The sequence below is a fragment of the Stegostoma tigrinum genome, chromosome 1, assembly GCF_030684315.1.
Source record: "Stegostoma tigrinum isolate sSteTig4 chromosome 1, sSteTig4.hap1, whole genome shotgun sequence".
Lineage (NCBI taxonomy): Eukaryota > Metazoa > Chordata > Chondrichthyes > Orectolobiformes > Stegostomatidae > Stegostoma > Stegostoma tigrinum.
Window position 1 is genome coordinate 78,149,645 of NC_081354.1, and position 12,768 is coordinate 78,162,412.

The window sequence follows — 12,768 nt, forward strand, 5'->3', positions numbered from 1 at the left end:
TTGTCTCGAAGATTGCATTCAGTGAGAAACATCCTTTTTGAATGGCAATGATGCTGACTGCACAGAACACAGGATTGTTACTTGTCCTTCACAATTATTGGACACCAGATTATTGGACAACCAGTCAAATTTTCTTCAGTTGCAGGGCCATCATCATCAGTCATTAAAAATGTGAGGAGGATTTCATCACAGGTCTGACCTCCCAGAGGCGAGATGTAGCTGCTCTACTACAGTATGCAGACCAATCTCATTGTTAGAATTATATGATATTCACAGGATATATATTTTGCACGGAGTCCGTGAAGTTCTGCAAAGCCTGAATACTGATGAACTTCACAGAAACCTCCTAAACTCTGTACAATACTCTAGCATGAAATATATTACCTCTGACTTTGTGGTATTTCAGGGATTCTGCCCATAAATCTCTCCGTCTCCATGAATAACAAAGTCCTCCTGATAGCTGATCACTTTAAAATTGCTTTGTATTAAAACATCGTGGGCCACTTTTAGCAAGACTTCTGTCAAATTTTGTGAAGTTTATAGGAAATATCTATTTTACCACTGCAAGAACTTACAGGTTTAAAGATGCTACAACATAAAATCAACATTGAATTAGTCAAATAAGTGACATGTAGCATGCATAGCTAATTTTAACAAAGAGCATGGAGACAAATATAGGGCATCGTTCATTTGCAGTTAGCTAGATTCCATTAGACTTTGCTGATGATTTACCTTAGGTCCTGGAAGTCCGTGTGGCCCCTGTAACAACATAATGTCACAGTTACTTGAAAGTAAGTAATTCTACATGAAAATAAGTAATTTTCACACTGTAATTCTCCAGTGTGTCCCTCAGGGTTTACTGTTGGCCATGTTAATCCTTCAGCTTCTACCCTGATCCTATGATCTTTCCCCCTTTTCTTCTTATGTTCTTTCATTTCAAATATTTATCCAATTCTCTTTTGAATATTGCTGTCTCTTGATTCATTGGTCATTTTGAGTTTAAATTTGATTTATTGTTGTCACATGTACCAAAGTACAGTGAAAAGTTATGTGCTATACAGCCAGGTCATACTATACAAAGTGCATAAGGGTAGCAGAACAGAGTGCAGAATACAATGCATTCCATGTTTGCATAATTCTGCGTGAATCAGTTCTTCTCACTCCCTATTCTCTCCTTAATTCATAATCCTCAAGTCTCTACCCTCTTGTTACCATCTTGTCAACCGATGGCATAGGACTTTCAGCAATTATCATCTCAAAACATTTCAAATATTGATGACTGTGCTGTATCTTTCTCTAACTTTCTCATAAGTACAACCGATGATCCTGGCACTCCAAGAAAATCTTCATTGTCATCTTGAATTGCTGATACACTGATGAATTTGAGCTGTTACTGGAATGTTAAACTACCTTTCATTTTCTGAAACCCATCTCAGTTCTAATGTAAATCTCACAGACATGCTTCCTGTAAGTTAAATGACTTGAGAATTAAATTCGCTTGCAGTTAGCATTTTCAATTTATCACACCAAACCTCATATTCTTTCCTTCCCTGGCTAGATTTGCCACAAATTCCAAAACGAAACATACCATCCATATATAAAATGTTGCATCCTATTTATCTTTCTAATGGGCTTTTCTGCCAATTATCTATTCTCACATGACTCATTCCATTCAGAGTACACTTCCTTTCGATGTGTGTATTTAGGAACTAGGAACAGCACTCGGCCCTTCCAGCCTGCTCCGTCATTCTACAAAGACATGCCTGACTCAATTTTACTTCAACTCTACAATCCTGTATATCCCCGTAATCTTTCATCTCCTCAGTAATCAAGAATCTCTCTACCTCTGCCTTAATAAAAAAATCAAAGATTCTGCATCCACTGCCTTTTGAGGAAAGGAATTCCAAAGTCTCTCAATGCTTCCTCATCATTTTTAATTATGATTTCTAGTTCTGTATTCTCCCACAAGAGGAAACATGCTTTCAACATCCATCTGGTCCAGTCTCCTAGTATTTTATATGTTTCAATTAAGTGACCTCTAACTCTTCTAAACTCCAAAGGATACACACTTTGCCTATGTAGCCTTTCCTCGGAAGACAATCCACTGATTCCAGGTATTAGTCAAGTAAATCTTCTCTGAACTGCTTCCAACGCATTAGCGTCCTTCCGTAAGAATGGCTGTAATGTGTATCACTTCATACACTTCTGTTAATCTGGACATATCGGCACTCTGCACACTGTTTTAATCTGATACCTCTTCCTCACTATTCCTTCCAGTTTACCATGGTCTCTAATTTTGTTTCATAATAATTCTCAACACTCTTTCTCTTGTGTTTATGTCCAAATCACTAAAAAGAGATTCAGCTATGACCCATATACCACCATTATACCTTATGTCAAAGTGCAGTATTATTTCATGCTGCGTTTTAACCTTCTTAATATAGATTTTCCTTACATTTCATACTTTATACAACTTCTGCTTCTGAAGCTGAGGAGAGGTAATGTTTTCAGTCTGTTTGTTAATGTCTTTGTAAATGATGTTTCAGAAAATAGTTGCTAGATTTCACCAAAAGGAAGAACTAATTAGTGTTTTGAAGATGTTGAACCTGGACTTTTTAAAAAGGATTCATTAGTATTGGATGATAGCATTCATAAATTTGCCCTGCTAGTATTGTTAGGTAAAATTCTCAACCTTTTTCTCTTGCTCAAACCTTTGCAATAAACTGAATGATAGCAGCTCCTTCCATCCTTTATGAAAGCAAGGTGCTATCATATATCTCATTTTGAATCTTTATCCAAACTCTGAAACAGGCCAGGTTTGACTCTCAATCACATCACTCATCGAGCTAATAAAGTGAGTCCCCGGTACCATCTTTTTATTGAATAGGTGTAAAATAACTTGGGCATTTTGCACTGAATTTAAAATGCTCTGGATTTGGAGGACATTTGGGGAAAAAAACTGGCTCAACCCTCCAAAATGAACTCAGAAATAACTTAATAAAAAGCGAAAGAACTGCAGGTGTTGCAAACCAGGAACAAAAATAGAGGTTGCTAGCATAGCTCAGTAGTTCTGGCAGCATCTGTGAAGAAAAATTCAAAATTAACGTTTTGGGTCCAGTGACTCTTCCTCAAGACCTGAAACGTTAAATCTGATTTGTAACTTCTGTTTTTGTTTCAGAAATAACTTATTTCCAGCCCAAGCAACTCAGTGTAATTCTTTATTCTTGCAGGATTTAGCTACCTTTGTGACCACACACTAAGAACTGCAAGATTCTCTTTAGTCAAGAAGGAACATTGACATCTGTGAGGAAAATAAGCCCAATGATGCACAGCGTTTGAGAACATTCTCATGCCTTTCAGTAAATAGGAATGCAACAGACTCAAAACAATAACTATGGCTTACCATTGGACCCGGTGGGCCTTGTGAGCCAGTGGGTCCTGGGGGTCCTACAATCTGTATAAACAAACAACAGTTCTGTAAGGCAGGAGTCAGCATTTGTTATATTAGAAATAAAATCTAAATACAAACTGCATATTGTGTGTGTATTTACCCAATCACATCCAACAATAATGACAAAAAAAAGTTAAATGGAGATCCTAACACGACAAAAGTTCCCAAAATGTATTCTAGATTGGGGAGTGGATGAGAGGGAAAGGACAGGATAGAATTGAATAAAGTGGCACACCAAATACTTGGTTGAAGTGTAAACTAGGGTTTTTGAAGGAGAATGAAGGGGGTGAAGTGGCAGCTCAGAGGTCAGGGAATAAAGAGCTGCCTCAGGTGGAACAAAGGGACTGAAACAATAAGTGAAGCGAAGAGTGTAAGCAAGGATTCAGCCTGAAGGCAGGTGCTGAGGTAGGATAGGGTAGGACGAATGGAGCCTTTGGAGACATTTAAAGGTGAGGAGAAAGATCTTAGAAGTATTCCTAAAGCCTCTGAGTCAGTCTGTGGGATTGTGAAGATCAAGGTGATCAATTTGTCAGCTTTTCATTGTTCAAGGTAAAAGGCTGCAGCATTCTGGACAAACTCTGAAAGTGGAAGCCACAAGACTGGTTAGAAAAGCATTGGAGCAGACAAACCTCCAGTTAATAAAGTACACTGCAGGTAGTGTGTTCAGCAAAGTGATATTATAAAGTTGTAGTAGATACAGAAAATCAGTGAAACAAGGCAGGGAGTATGACATTGTGCACATACAAGAATTTAAATTTGAACATAGCAGACAACAGTGGTAAAAGACTGCAAAGAAAAATGGACAAAAACATTATCAAGGAAGGTAAGTATGAGGTTAGGAACATTTATCGGGAATATTCTCCTGATTAGACTGCAGTAACCATTTAAAAATCTGTTTCAGTCAAGCATCACTGAAACAATGATACTTTGGTAAAATAAATATGCTGCTAATTAATGTAGTATCCAAAACAGACTGGATGCACAAAACTGAAAACTAATGGTCTTCTTTATAAAGGATCACTTTCAAATTAACTTAATCATGAAATTTAATCTAAACCTTACTTCATACCAGCCTTAATTTGGTGGGAAGGTTCCCATACTTTTATTTTAGAGGTTGGATTTAAGTTGATACAGTTCTGCCAAAGTCAATGAGGTACTGGATCCTGTGGATTAGCTGCTGATTGATTCAAGCTAAGCATTTTGAGCTCTGCTGTGGTACATTCTTCAACCAAATAAAAAGCTTTAATTTATTTCTTTATCTTTGTTTTTCTAACTATGGATTTGGTGTGTGATTTGTTTCTTTTAAAAATATTGAGAAAATTACAATTTTTAAAGTATTTGTTTGAGACATTCTCTTGAGTTCAGCACCTTCATGCACTTGTTGAGGAGACTTTGCACCCCTCTTTGTGGGGTGTGCTATCACCATCTATGATCCGACTACATAATAGCATGGAAAAACAGAAGGTGAATGGTTGACCAACAGAGAGATGAAGCCAACTGCAAATCAATGGGATAGCTGTGATGAATGGTCAAAATATATCTTTCAGGGAAATTTTGACAATTATATATTGCTCCTTGGAAAGTAAAAACACTTGACAAAATTCATCCCTGTTTGTGGATTAAAAGCCGACAGTCCCCCCGAATGTTAGCTGGCAATAACCTCTATTATGATAGGCAACATGTGGTCATTTCTGAATCTTGAAATGCTATCTGACCAGACAGAATGGGAAGTCTGTCTGCCACATCTGCTGTACTAGTTCAGCTGAGCTCATTTTGTGTTTTGTTCATTTGCTGTGACCAAAGTCTTAGTGGCACCATTGGCAGCATCTTCCTGCGTCTCTGCTTTTCTTCCAGTCAATTTCTCAATGTTATTAGCCCATCTGATTATTCTTCTTCCTCTTCTGTATTTATACTCAATTTTTCCTTCACCATTTACCAGGACAAGGCTATCAGTTCATTTCCAATGTCTGTATTTGGTGATCTTTCTCCCTTTAACTGTACTTAGCAATCCTTTAGATTTATAAACTTTTATTGTTGATCTAACCTACTCAATTGCTTGTTTCACTGACCTCTTCTGGTGCTCCAGGAATGGAAACCATTCTAATATAATTGATTAGACAATTTCTAGAAAGTAGAAGCAATCCATATTTTCAAAATCTAATTTGGGATACAGCAACCCCCATTCTTTTAATGACTTTGCTATTATTCCAATATTAAGTTCAAATCAATATCTACAATTGTTTGAGTTTCTAGAAGTTTTTGGACTGAATAGACTGAATAGAATAGAACAGAATAGAACAGAATAGACTAGACCCCTTTTGGACTGAATAGAATCTTATTGTATGTTATACGTTTCCAAGGAGCAATATAATGGCATATTACAAATCAATCCATTAGCATTTCCAGGTCAGATAAGCAGGAGCCTTTAATGCAATAGACGAATATTCAACAATGATAAACATATTTGCGCTCTTTTTTGAAATTTCATCCGAGGTTTCCGAAATCAATTCACATCAGCCAGGCCAAAAGTCCAAGCCAACAAAGGAAGCTAGCATGAAGTTTGTGGGTCTGAAACAATAAGGGAGAGCAGCTACAGCAAGCTCATATAGTTGGGGCTGCAACGGAAGGGAAAAAAACAAGTCCAGGGAGAAAATGAAAGTTGGAGCAGCAAAGCCAGAAGACCTGAGCAAGGAAACCGATATTATCAGAGACTAAAATTAATAAAGATTAACTTTTATTGAAGTTTTCATACACCTTGCCGTTTTAGGTGGTTTTCCTGCTCTTTGTGGATTGAATGGATGATTTGTATGCTTTTGTAGCTACATTGGAGAATTCCCATAAGAATTTCCATGTTAGACAAGAATTGCTCACTCCTTAAGATTACCCAATGCTTGTCTGCTTTAAATGATTTGCTGCAGGAACTTCATCCACTGTGCTGCAATTTAGTTTGTAAAATTCTCACTCTTTCAGCCTGACATAGTGCCATTTTCTTTTTTGCTGCAAATGTCTGTTTGCTCAATAGTTGAACTCAGACATGGGACCATTCCCAGAGACCATCAGACTGTTTTACCTCTGCCTTGGAGCTACAGATTTCTTCTGTCTCTGAATTTTTTTCTTCTACTCTTTGAAGGACTCTGGTGTTTTTCCTTCGAGGTTCTCTGCCTTCGGTAATCAGCAGTCTCTGTTTTGTTTGAGGTCTTCTGGGTTTCCAGCATATTTGTCCTGTTGGGACTGATGCTGCTAAAGTAAATATTCACATCTTACATGGATCACCATACTGCCATCTGCATCTTCTATTTCTGTGGATTTTTTAGGGCCATACATGGTTAAGCGTGTGTACATCTTTTAGTTTAATGAGAAGTGTCTTGGGGTGTAGACAAGAAATCCTTTATTGCTTGTCTGGAGCGAGTTACAGTTTATAAGATTAGGCTATACATTTATGCAAAGACTGTTGGCAGCACCTAGCCTTATGTCTGTGTTCCACTAGAGTCTACTTTTGGAAACTATTCAAAACCCTCCTCGCCTTTCCTCTTTATCCACACAAGGCACTACAAATCTCTCACACCTCTCCACTTTCTCCAATAAAAGCAAAATTCCGTGGACGCAGCAGATCTGAACCAAAAAGTGAAAGTGGAAGGAGAGTCATTTTAGACTCAAAGTTAACTCTGCATTTTTCTCTCCAAAGTTGCTGTCAGACCTGCTGAGTATTGTCAGCACTTTCTGTCTTCTTGGTCTTTCTCAGTATTCTTGAAGAAGAGAATACAGAACTTGGCGAGAAGGAAGAATCCAGCTGAAGGTAGAGGCAAGTTTGTAGGGGCTCCCTGTCCTGAAGAAGGGTAATACCCGAAATATTGACTTCTCCTTTCCTCCAGATTCTATCTGGCTTGCTGTGTTCTTCCAGCTTTCTGTTTATCTATCCTGTCATGTATACTCATTTGCTCCAATGCAAGGGAGGTCTTGTTCCAGCAGATGGCAGCAATGACCTGCTGTGACAGCTTGAGTCACTTCAGGCCCTGGTGCTTAAGACATATCATTCAGAGGCAATCCCATGTTTGTAGATCCTGTGTTTGAAATTTCATCACCTCCCAACTGGATTTGGTGTCCATTCGCTCCCTCCTGTGTCGGAGGGCTGGCAGTAGGATGGGGCTGGTAGTGCCTTCCAGCAGTTGCCAATCAGCTCTGTCAAGCTGTCAAAGTAATCTTTGCGAGTAGAAGTACTTTGAACAGCAGTGGCTCAATGGCTATGGCTGGGGGACTTCAGTTTCAACGCCATTCAAACTGGTTATTGAAGAAACTCTTCCTGCTATGAACCTACCTCGGTCATCCAGAATTGTTGCAGGTCTGTAAGTAGCTTCCATAGCTGGAAAATCCAGGATTCAGGGCCAAAGGAACTTATAATTGACCGCCTCTGTATTGGGGAATTATTAGATGTGCATTGCTACCTAAACAACATGTGACAAAGAATATCCACAGAACACTACGTTCTCTAACATTAAGGCAGTAAAGCAACGTTTTCAACAATACGCACAAAAGGTTTTTCCTATTTTGCAATATGAAATAATCGTGAGGATGCATCATTTTGCAGAACTTACTGAAGCGCCTTTTGGACCAGATGGCCCATGGTCTCCTTTCTCTCCTTTCTCTCCCTTTTCTCCATGAACACCCTGTTCAAACAAAAGTCAGGAGTTACAGCCAAATTATGAGTTAACACGATGAATTGAATTCTCTAAATTAATCTCTTTTCAATCTGAAGAAAATTAGCTTTAAATAATGATGGAAAATGTTGTGTGGTATACGGAATCCTTAACATTTGCCTGAAATTCTCAAACAAGCAAGTAAGACCAATGTTTAATGTTTCATTCAATAATAGGACAGTGTTTGCAGCTATTCAACTTTCTCTCAGCAATGAAATGTTAGCCTAGATTAAATTCCAGACTGACATTTAGCTGAGAAGCCTTCTACCTTGGAGGCAAGATGCTACCAACTGAGCACAGCTGAACTATTTCATTTTAATTGTCTTTAGTTTTCTAATCTAATAAGATACTGGCTTTTATCACAGGTTGTTAAGAATATAAAAGCAAGGTAGCATGATTCCAGTTATAAGGAATCTCTCATCAGTTTTGGTCACCACACTTCAGTAAAAATATACTGGCTTTATGGTGGTAAGTGGGAATTCATTCGGAAAATATGGGGAAGAAGAGTTATAGGAATGAGATGAAACTGTAAATCTAGGCTTTGTTCCCTAGAAATTAGAAAATTAAGGATTGGTCAGACTTAGAAGGGATTTGATGACATACACAGGAAATTTCTCTTCCCGAACTCAAAACAGCAGAACATAGGGCACCATATTTGAACTAAAATTAGAACCAAACTGGTTAAACTTGAGACTATAGAAATGTTCTTCCTAGCTCTGCCCATAAGGTCATAACAAAAAGCCAGCAAAGGCATTTAGAGGACAAGTTGACTCTTCCTGAAGAAGTAAATGTATTTATAAATATGGAAAGGATTGAAGCACGTGGGTGTACAAGATGATTTCCTGCCTAACAAAATGTTGGAGCAGACCTGAAGGACTTATTGAAGTCTTATTGCTATGTTTTGCCATGCTGATCCTGTTTGACTTCTTACCATAAATGCATTGATCAATGAAGAACTTTGTATTGCATGAATTTTGCAAAATAACTTCTGGTTTTAATTGTCTTTATTTGGCTAGTGAGCTTGAAGTGGCACCTGGGTCTGATCCTTTCCTTAGCCGATGGGCACATTTCTACATTTTCCAGCTGCAGTGAAGACAGGGTTTATTTGTCCGGTAAGATAGAGGGTACTGAGGCCAAGTGTAGCAATCCTACTCTTGGTTCACTGAGGTCAACAAATTCAACCCAAACCTGTGCTATGTATCTCTCTATGGCTCGAGTTTCACACAGTGTATGCAGCAAATGAATTATCAGGGAGATTATATGCCTCTATCTCAGTACAGAATAGTTAAACCTGTTTGACAAAGTCCTCACAATAACTCTCACATTATTAAAAACACTCACAGGTAATCCAGGTAAACCAATGCTTCCTTTATCTCCTGCAACACCAATGTCACCTTTTGAACCTTTAGGACCCTGGAAATAAACACGGGAATTTAAAACGACAGGAAAAGATGCACCCGATTAAGTTTTTTCAAATACAAATTTTGGAAACAAATTAAAATCACCAAGCATAAGATGATTTCAGTACCTGTCTTCCCTCAGCTCCCGGAAGCCCAGGATTACCGGTGTCTCCCTGTTGTTCAGTACATGCAAAAAGAATTTCAAGTGAATGATTGATATACATTTATATTTTTAATCACGTTGCTATTAAAAAGCTAAATGCACATATTTCTGTTTCTCGCTCCCTGCTACTAAACGCAGCAAACATTTTATTAACTGGCATTTAGGGGACCAGGAGTTTATCGGTTGATTAAGAGGTCCATATGATCAATGAAAGAAAGGGGTCCTGCCAGAACGCGATAGTCGCTTTCCATAGAAACATTGCGTTCTAGACATTCGCGCAATGTAAGTAGCGGGGCCTGTGGGCAAAGCAAGGTTAGGGGCAGATCTTCATCCAGTCTTCAGCACTGGCATCATGCAGTCGCAAGGAATTAATTAATTCAAATTAATTCAATGGAAGTGAGACAATCAACAAAGTACCAGAGACAGTAGGAATTGCCGATGCTGGAGAATTAGAGATAACAAGGTGTTGTAACAAATGTGAAGAAGGGTTTAGACCCGAAACATCAGCCTTCCTGTTCCTCTGATGCTGGTTAGCCCGCTGTGTACATCCAGCTCTGCACCTTGTTATGTTAATAAAGCGCCAGTGTTCTGTTTACAGCTAAAAGCATCGCAGTTGGAAGAAGCAGACAGGAATGAGCCCATTTGCAGATTCTTCATCACTGTCGCCGTAGATTTGCCTCCCACGCACCAACAATACGTACGTTCGCACCCAAACTTCAAATGACACGCATCAGCACCCAGTCAGGATCACGAATAGCCAGCTCTTCGCCACAGTCTTATTCACCAATCAGCAGTAAGCCTGAGCTTTCCTTTCGACAGCGAAATACAACCTATGGTCACCAGCAGCATCCATTTCCCAGCAGAAACACGAGAACACCAGCAGTATCCAGCACTGCCTGGCATAATATTACCCAGTGCCCAACACCGACACGATTCAGCAGCATTAAACCCCAGCAACAAAAACCAGTCACTGAGAGTAATTATCTAATCTCCAGCAGCATCATTGAGCCATTGGAGGAAATCCCAAACACCAGCGATGACAAAGCCCAGTTAGAAGCAATATCAAGCCACTTGCCAAAAGCATCGCCCAGACGTCGACAACTAAATGCGTTCATGGGTAAAACTATTTAGCTGTCAGAAATATCAACATCATTGGCACCGGCTCACCAGCAGCATCTCCAAGTCACCAGCAAAACTATCCAATGTGCAGTTACACCATTCTGTCACAAACAATGTGAGCCTGTCACCATCCCTCATCGACTGGACATTGACGATCATTTATTTCATCCAGCTGTTTTCTTGTGATATTCTTTGAGAAGTCTATTGCCTACTTCGGACTGAGGCTGTTATTTTTATCAATCAGACTGGTATTCCAATCGATTGTGAACTTGAAATTTGTTACACGACAGACAAATTATCTAGACTCGTGATCTTGATGTAACTTTTCAAAATAATGTAAGAACATTATGTTCTTATGTTCTCACACGGTTGGGTTTCCGCTTTATTGTTGCAGTTCCCTCACGCTAAACATTGTTATCTTGTTATAGTCAACACAAAGTTCGCATTTTACAATACCGTTCCCCGATTCTACCCCATTTGCGTTGCTAGAACACGCGTAAAAGGAGAACCCCCTGTAATACAAACATGATGCAGGAGGTAATCCATCACATTACACGTTATATACAGTATTTAGTACACTTAAACAATAAAGCAACTTTTCCTTAAATAAAACTTACTGACAGAGAGCAATCGCACTCGCACCCTCCACTGACTACTCAGTCATGCGGAGGTCGCGATAATGCAGTAAATTTCTGGTATTTGAGGTCCATTTGCTATTGCCAGTTTACCGAGTGTGCCGGTTAAAACAAAGTTCAATGTGAACCGAATACTCAATACTCCATTCTGAAATTGGTCGTAAAGACATCAGAGCCACACTTTCATCTTCACTTTCCATGCTGCAGTCTCCATCAAAATAATTACCATCCTTACAGATCCACCGCGAGGCTGTCATCTTCACAGCACTGATTTTAGGGCACAAAGACATGATTGAATGTTGCAAACACCATTCCATGATGATTCTGAAGTGCAAAGTCAACCCCTGGCTCCATCTCTCTACTGCAAACTGCCTCCTCAAATCCTTTCTCCTGTCTCTCCACCCTCGTCTCCAATAACAAGTCCATGGGCTCATGGGCTCACTGCTTTATCAGTTTCTTCTGCTACTTTCATCCCTTTCTCCTTAGACTATTGGGCTGAACTTCCACTCAAATTTTCCCTTCCCCTGAACTTGACATCTTTCGCGAGCTCATCTCCTATCTCAACTCATGCCATTTCTGAACTCGTCTTGAAATGAGATCCACCTTTTATTTCCTTGATCCTTTTCACATTAAAGCTCTGACCATTTAACTTCCCTCTCTGGCTCCCATGTCAGTCGATATTATTTACTGTTCTCTCTTTTAAATCTGCTGTCATCACCACTCTCCAAAAATAAATGCCTGACTCCTCTGTCAATACAAACCTGCCCCATCTCCGACCTTCCTTCCCTCTTCAAATCCTTGAGCTCTCAAACACAGCGTCATCTTTCCTGGAAGTCCATGTTTGAAGCTGGGCCTTAGTGACAGTTATATATAAATTAGTGGGTGGAGCTATACAAACACTTTATATTAACCCTTTCAGGGCAATTACCTTGCACAATATCACCCTCAAGCTTTTCTGTGCTTGCTTAACATATTATACAATTGCTCAAACAAGTATATAAAGTATAACATAAATCCTTTTCCCCCCCCCAGCCCCCAAGACTCTGACTTTATTACTTCACACGGATCTGAACGAGTAATTGAGGAACAATGTTCAACTCTGACACATTGAAAGACTGGTGGGTCTTTTATTTCCCCACATCGTTTTGCTGTGTATATGTGTGAATACTGATATTAGACCATCATCATGTCCCGGAAGCCCTTGAATTCTTTGAACCATGTGATGAAACAACAAATGTTGAGGTGTGAGAAGTAATCGTCTCTTTTTAACCTTGTTGAAAAGTCGATTGAAAAATGAACACCTTCC

General features: G+C 39.2%; 1 protein-coding gene across 1 annotated transcript in view; it reads right to left on the bottom strand.

The window, feature by feature from the left end:
- LOC125454922 (collagen alpha-1(XXV) chain) overlaps positions 1–12,768 on the bottom strand; it is a 196,856-nt gene that overhangs the window by 69,254 nt on the left and 114,834 nt on the right. The window contains exons 21-25 of the mRNA XM_059646613.1: positions 9,674–9,718; positions 9,487–9,558; positions 8,044–8,115; positions 3,404–3,454; positions 733–759 (exon numbers count right to left, since the gene is read on the bottom strand). Of these exons, the coding sequence (XP_059502596.1) occupies positions 733–759; positions 3,404–3,454; positions 8,044–8,115; positions 9,487–9,558; positions 9,674–9,718 (267 nt within the window). The remainder of the gene's footprint in view (positions 1–732; positions 760–3,403; positions 3,455–8,043; positions 8,116–9,486; positions 9,559–9,673; positions 9,719–12,768) is intronic.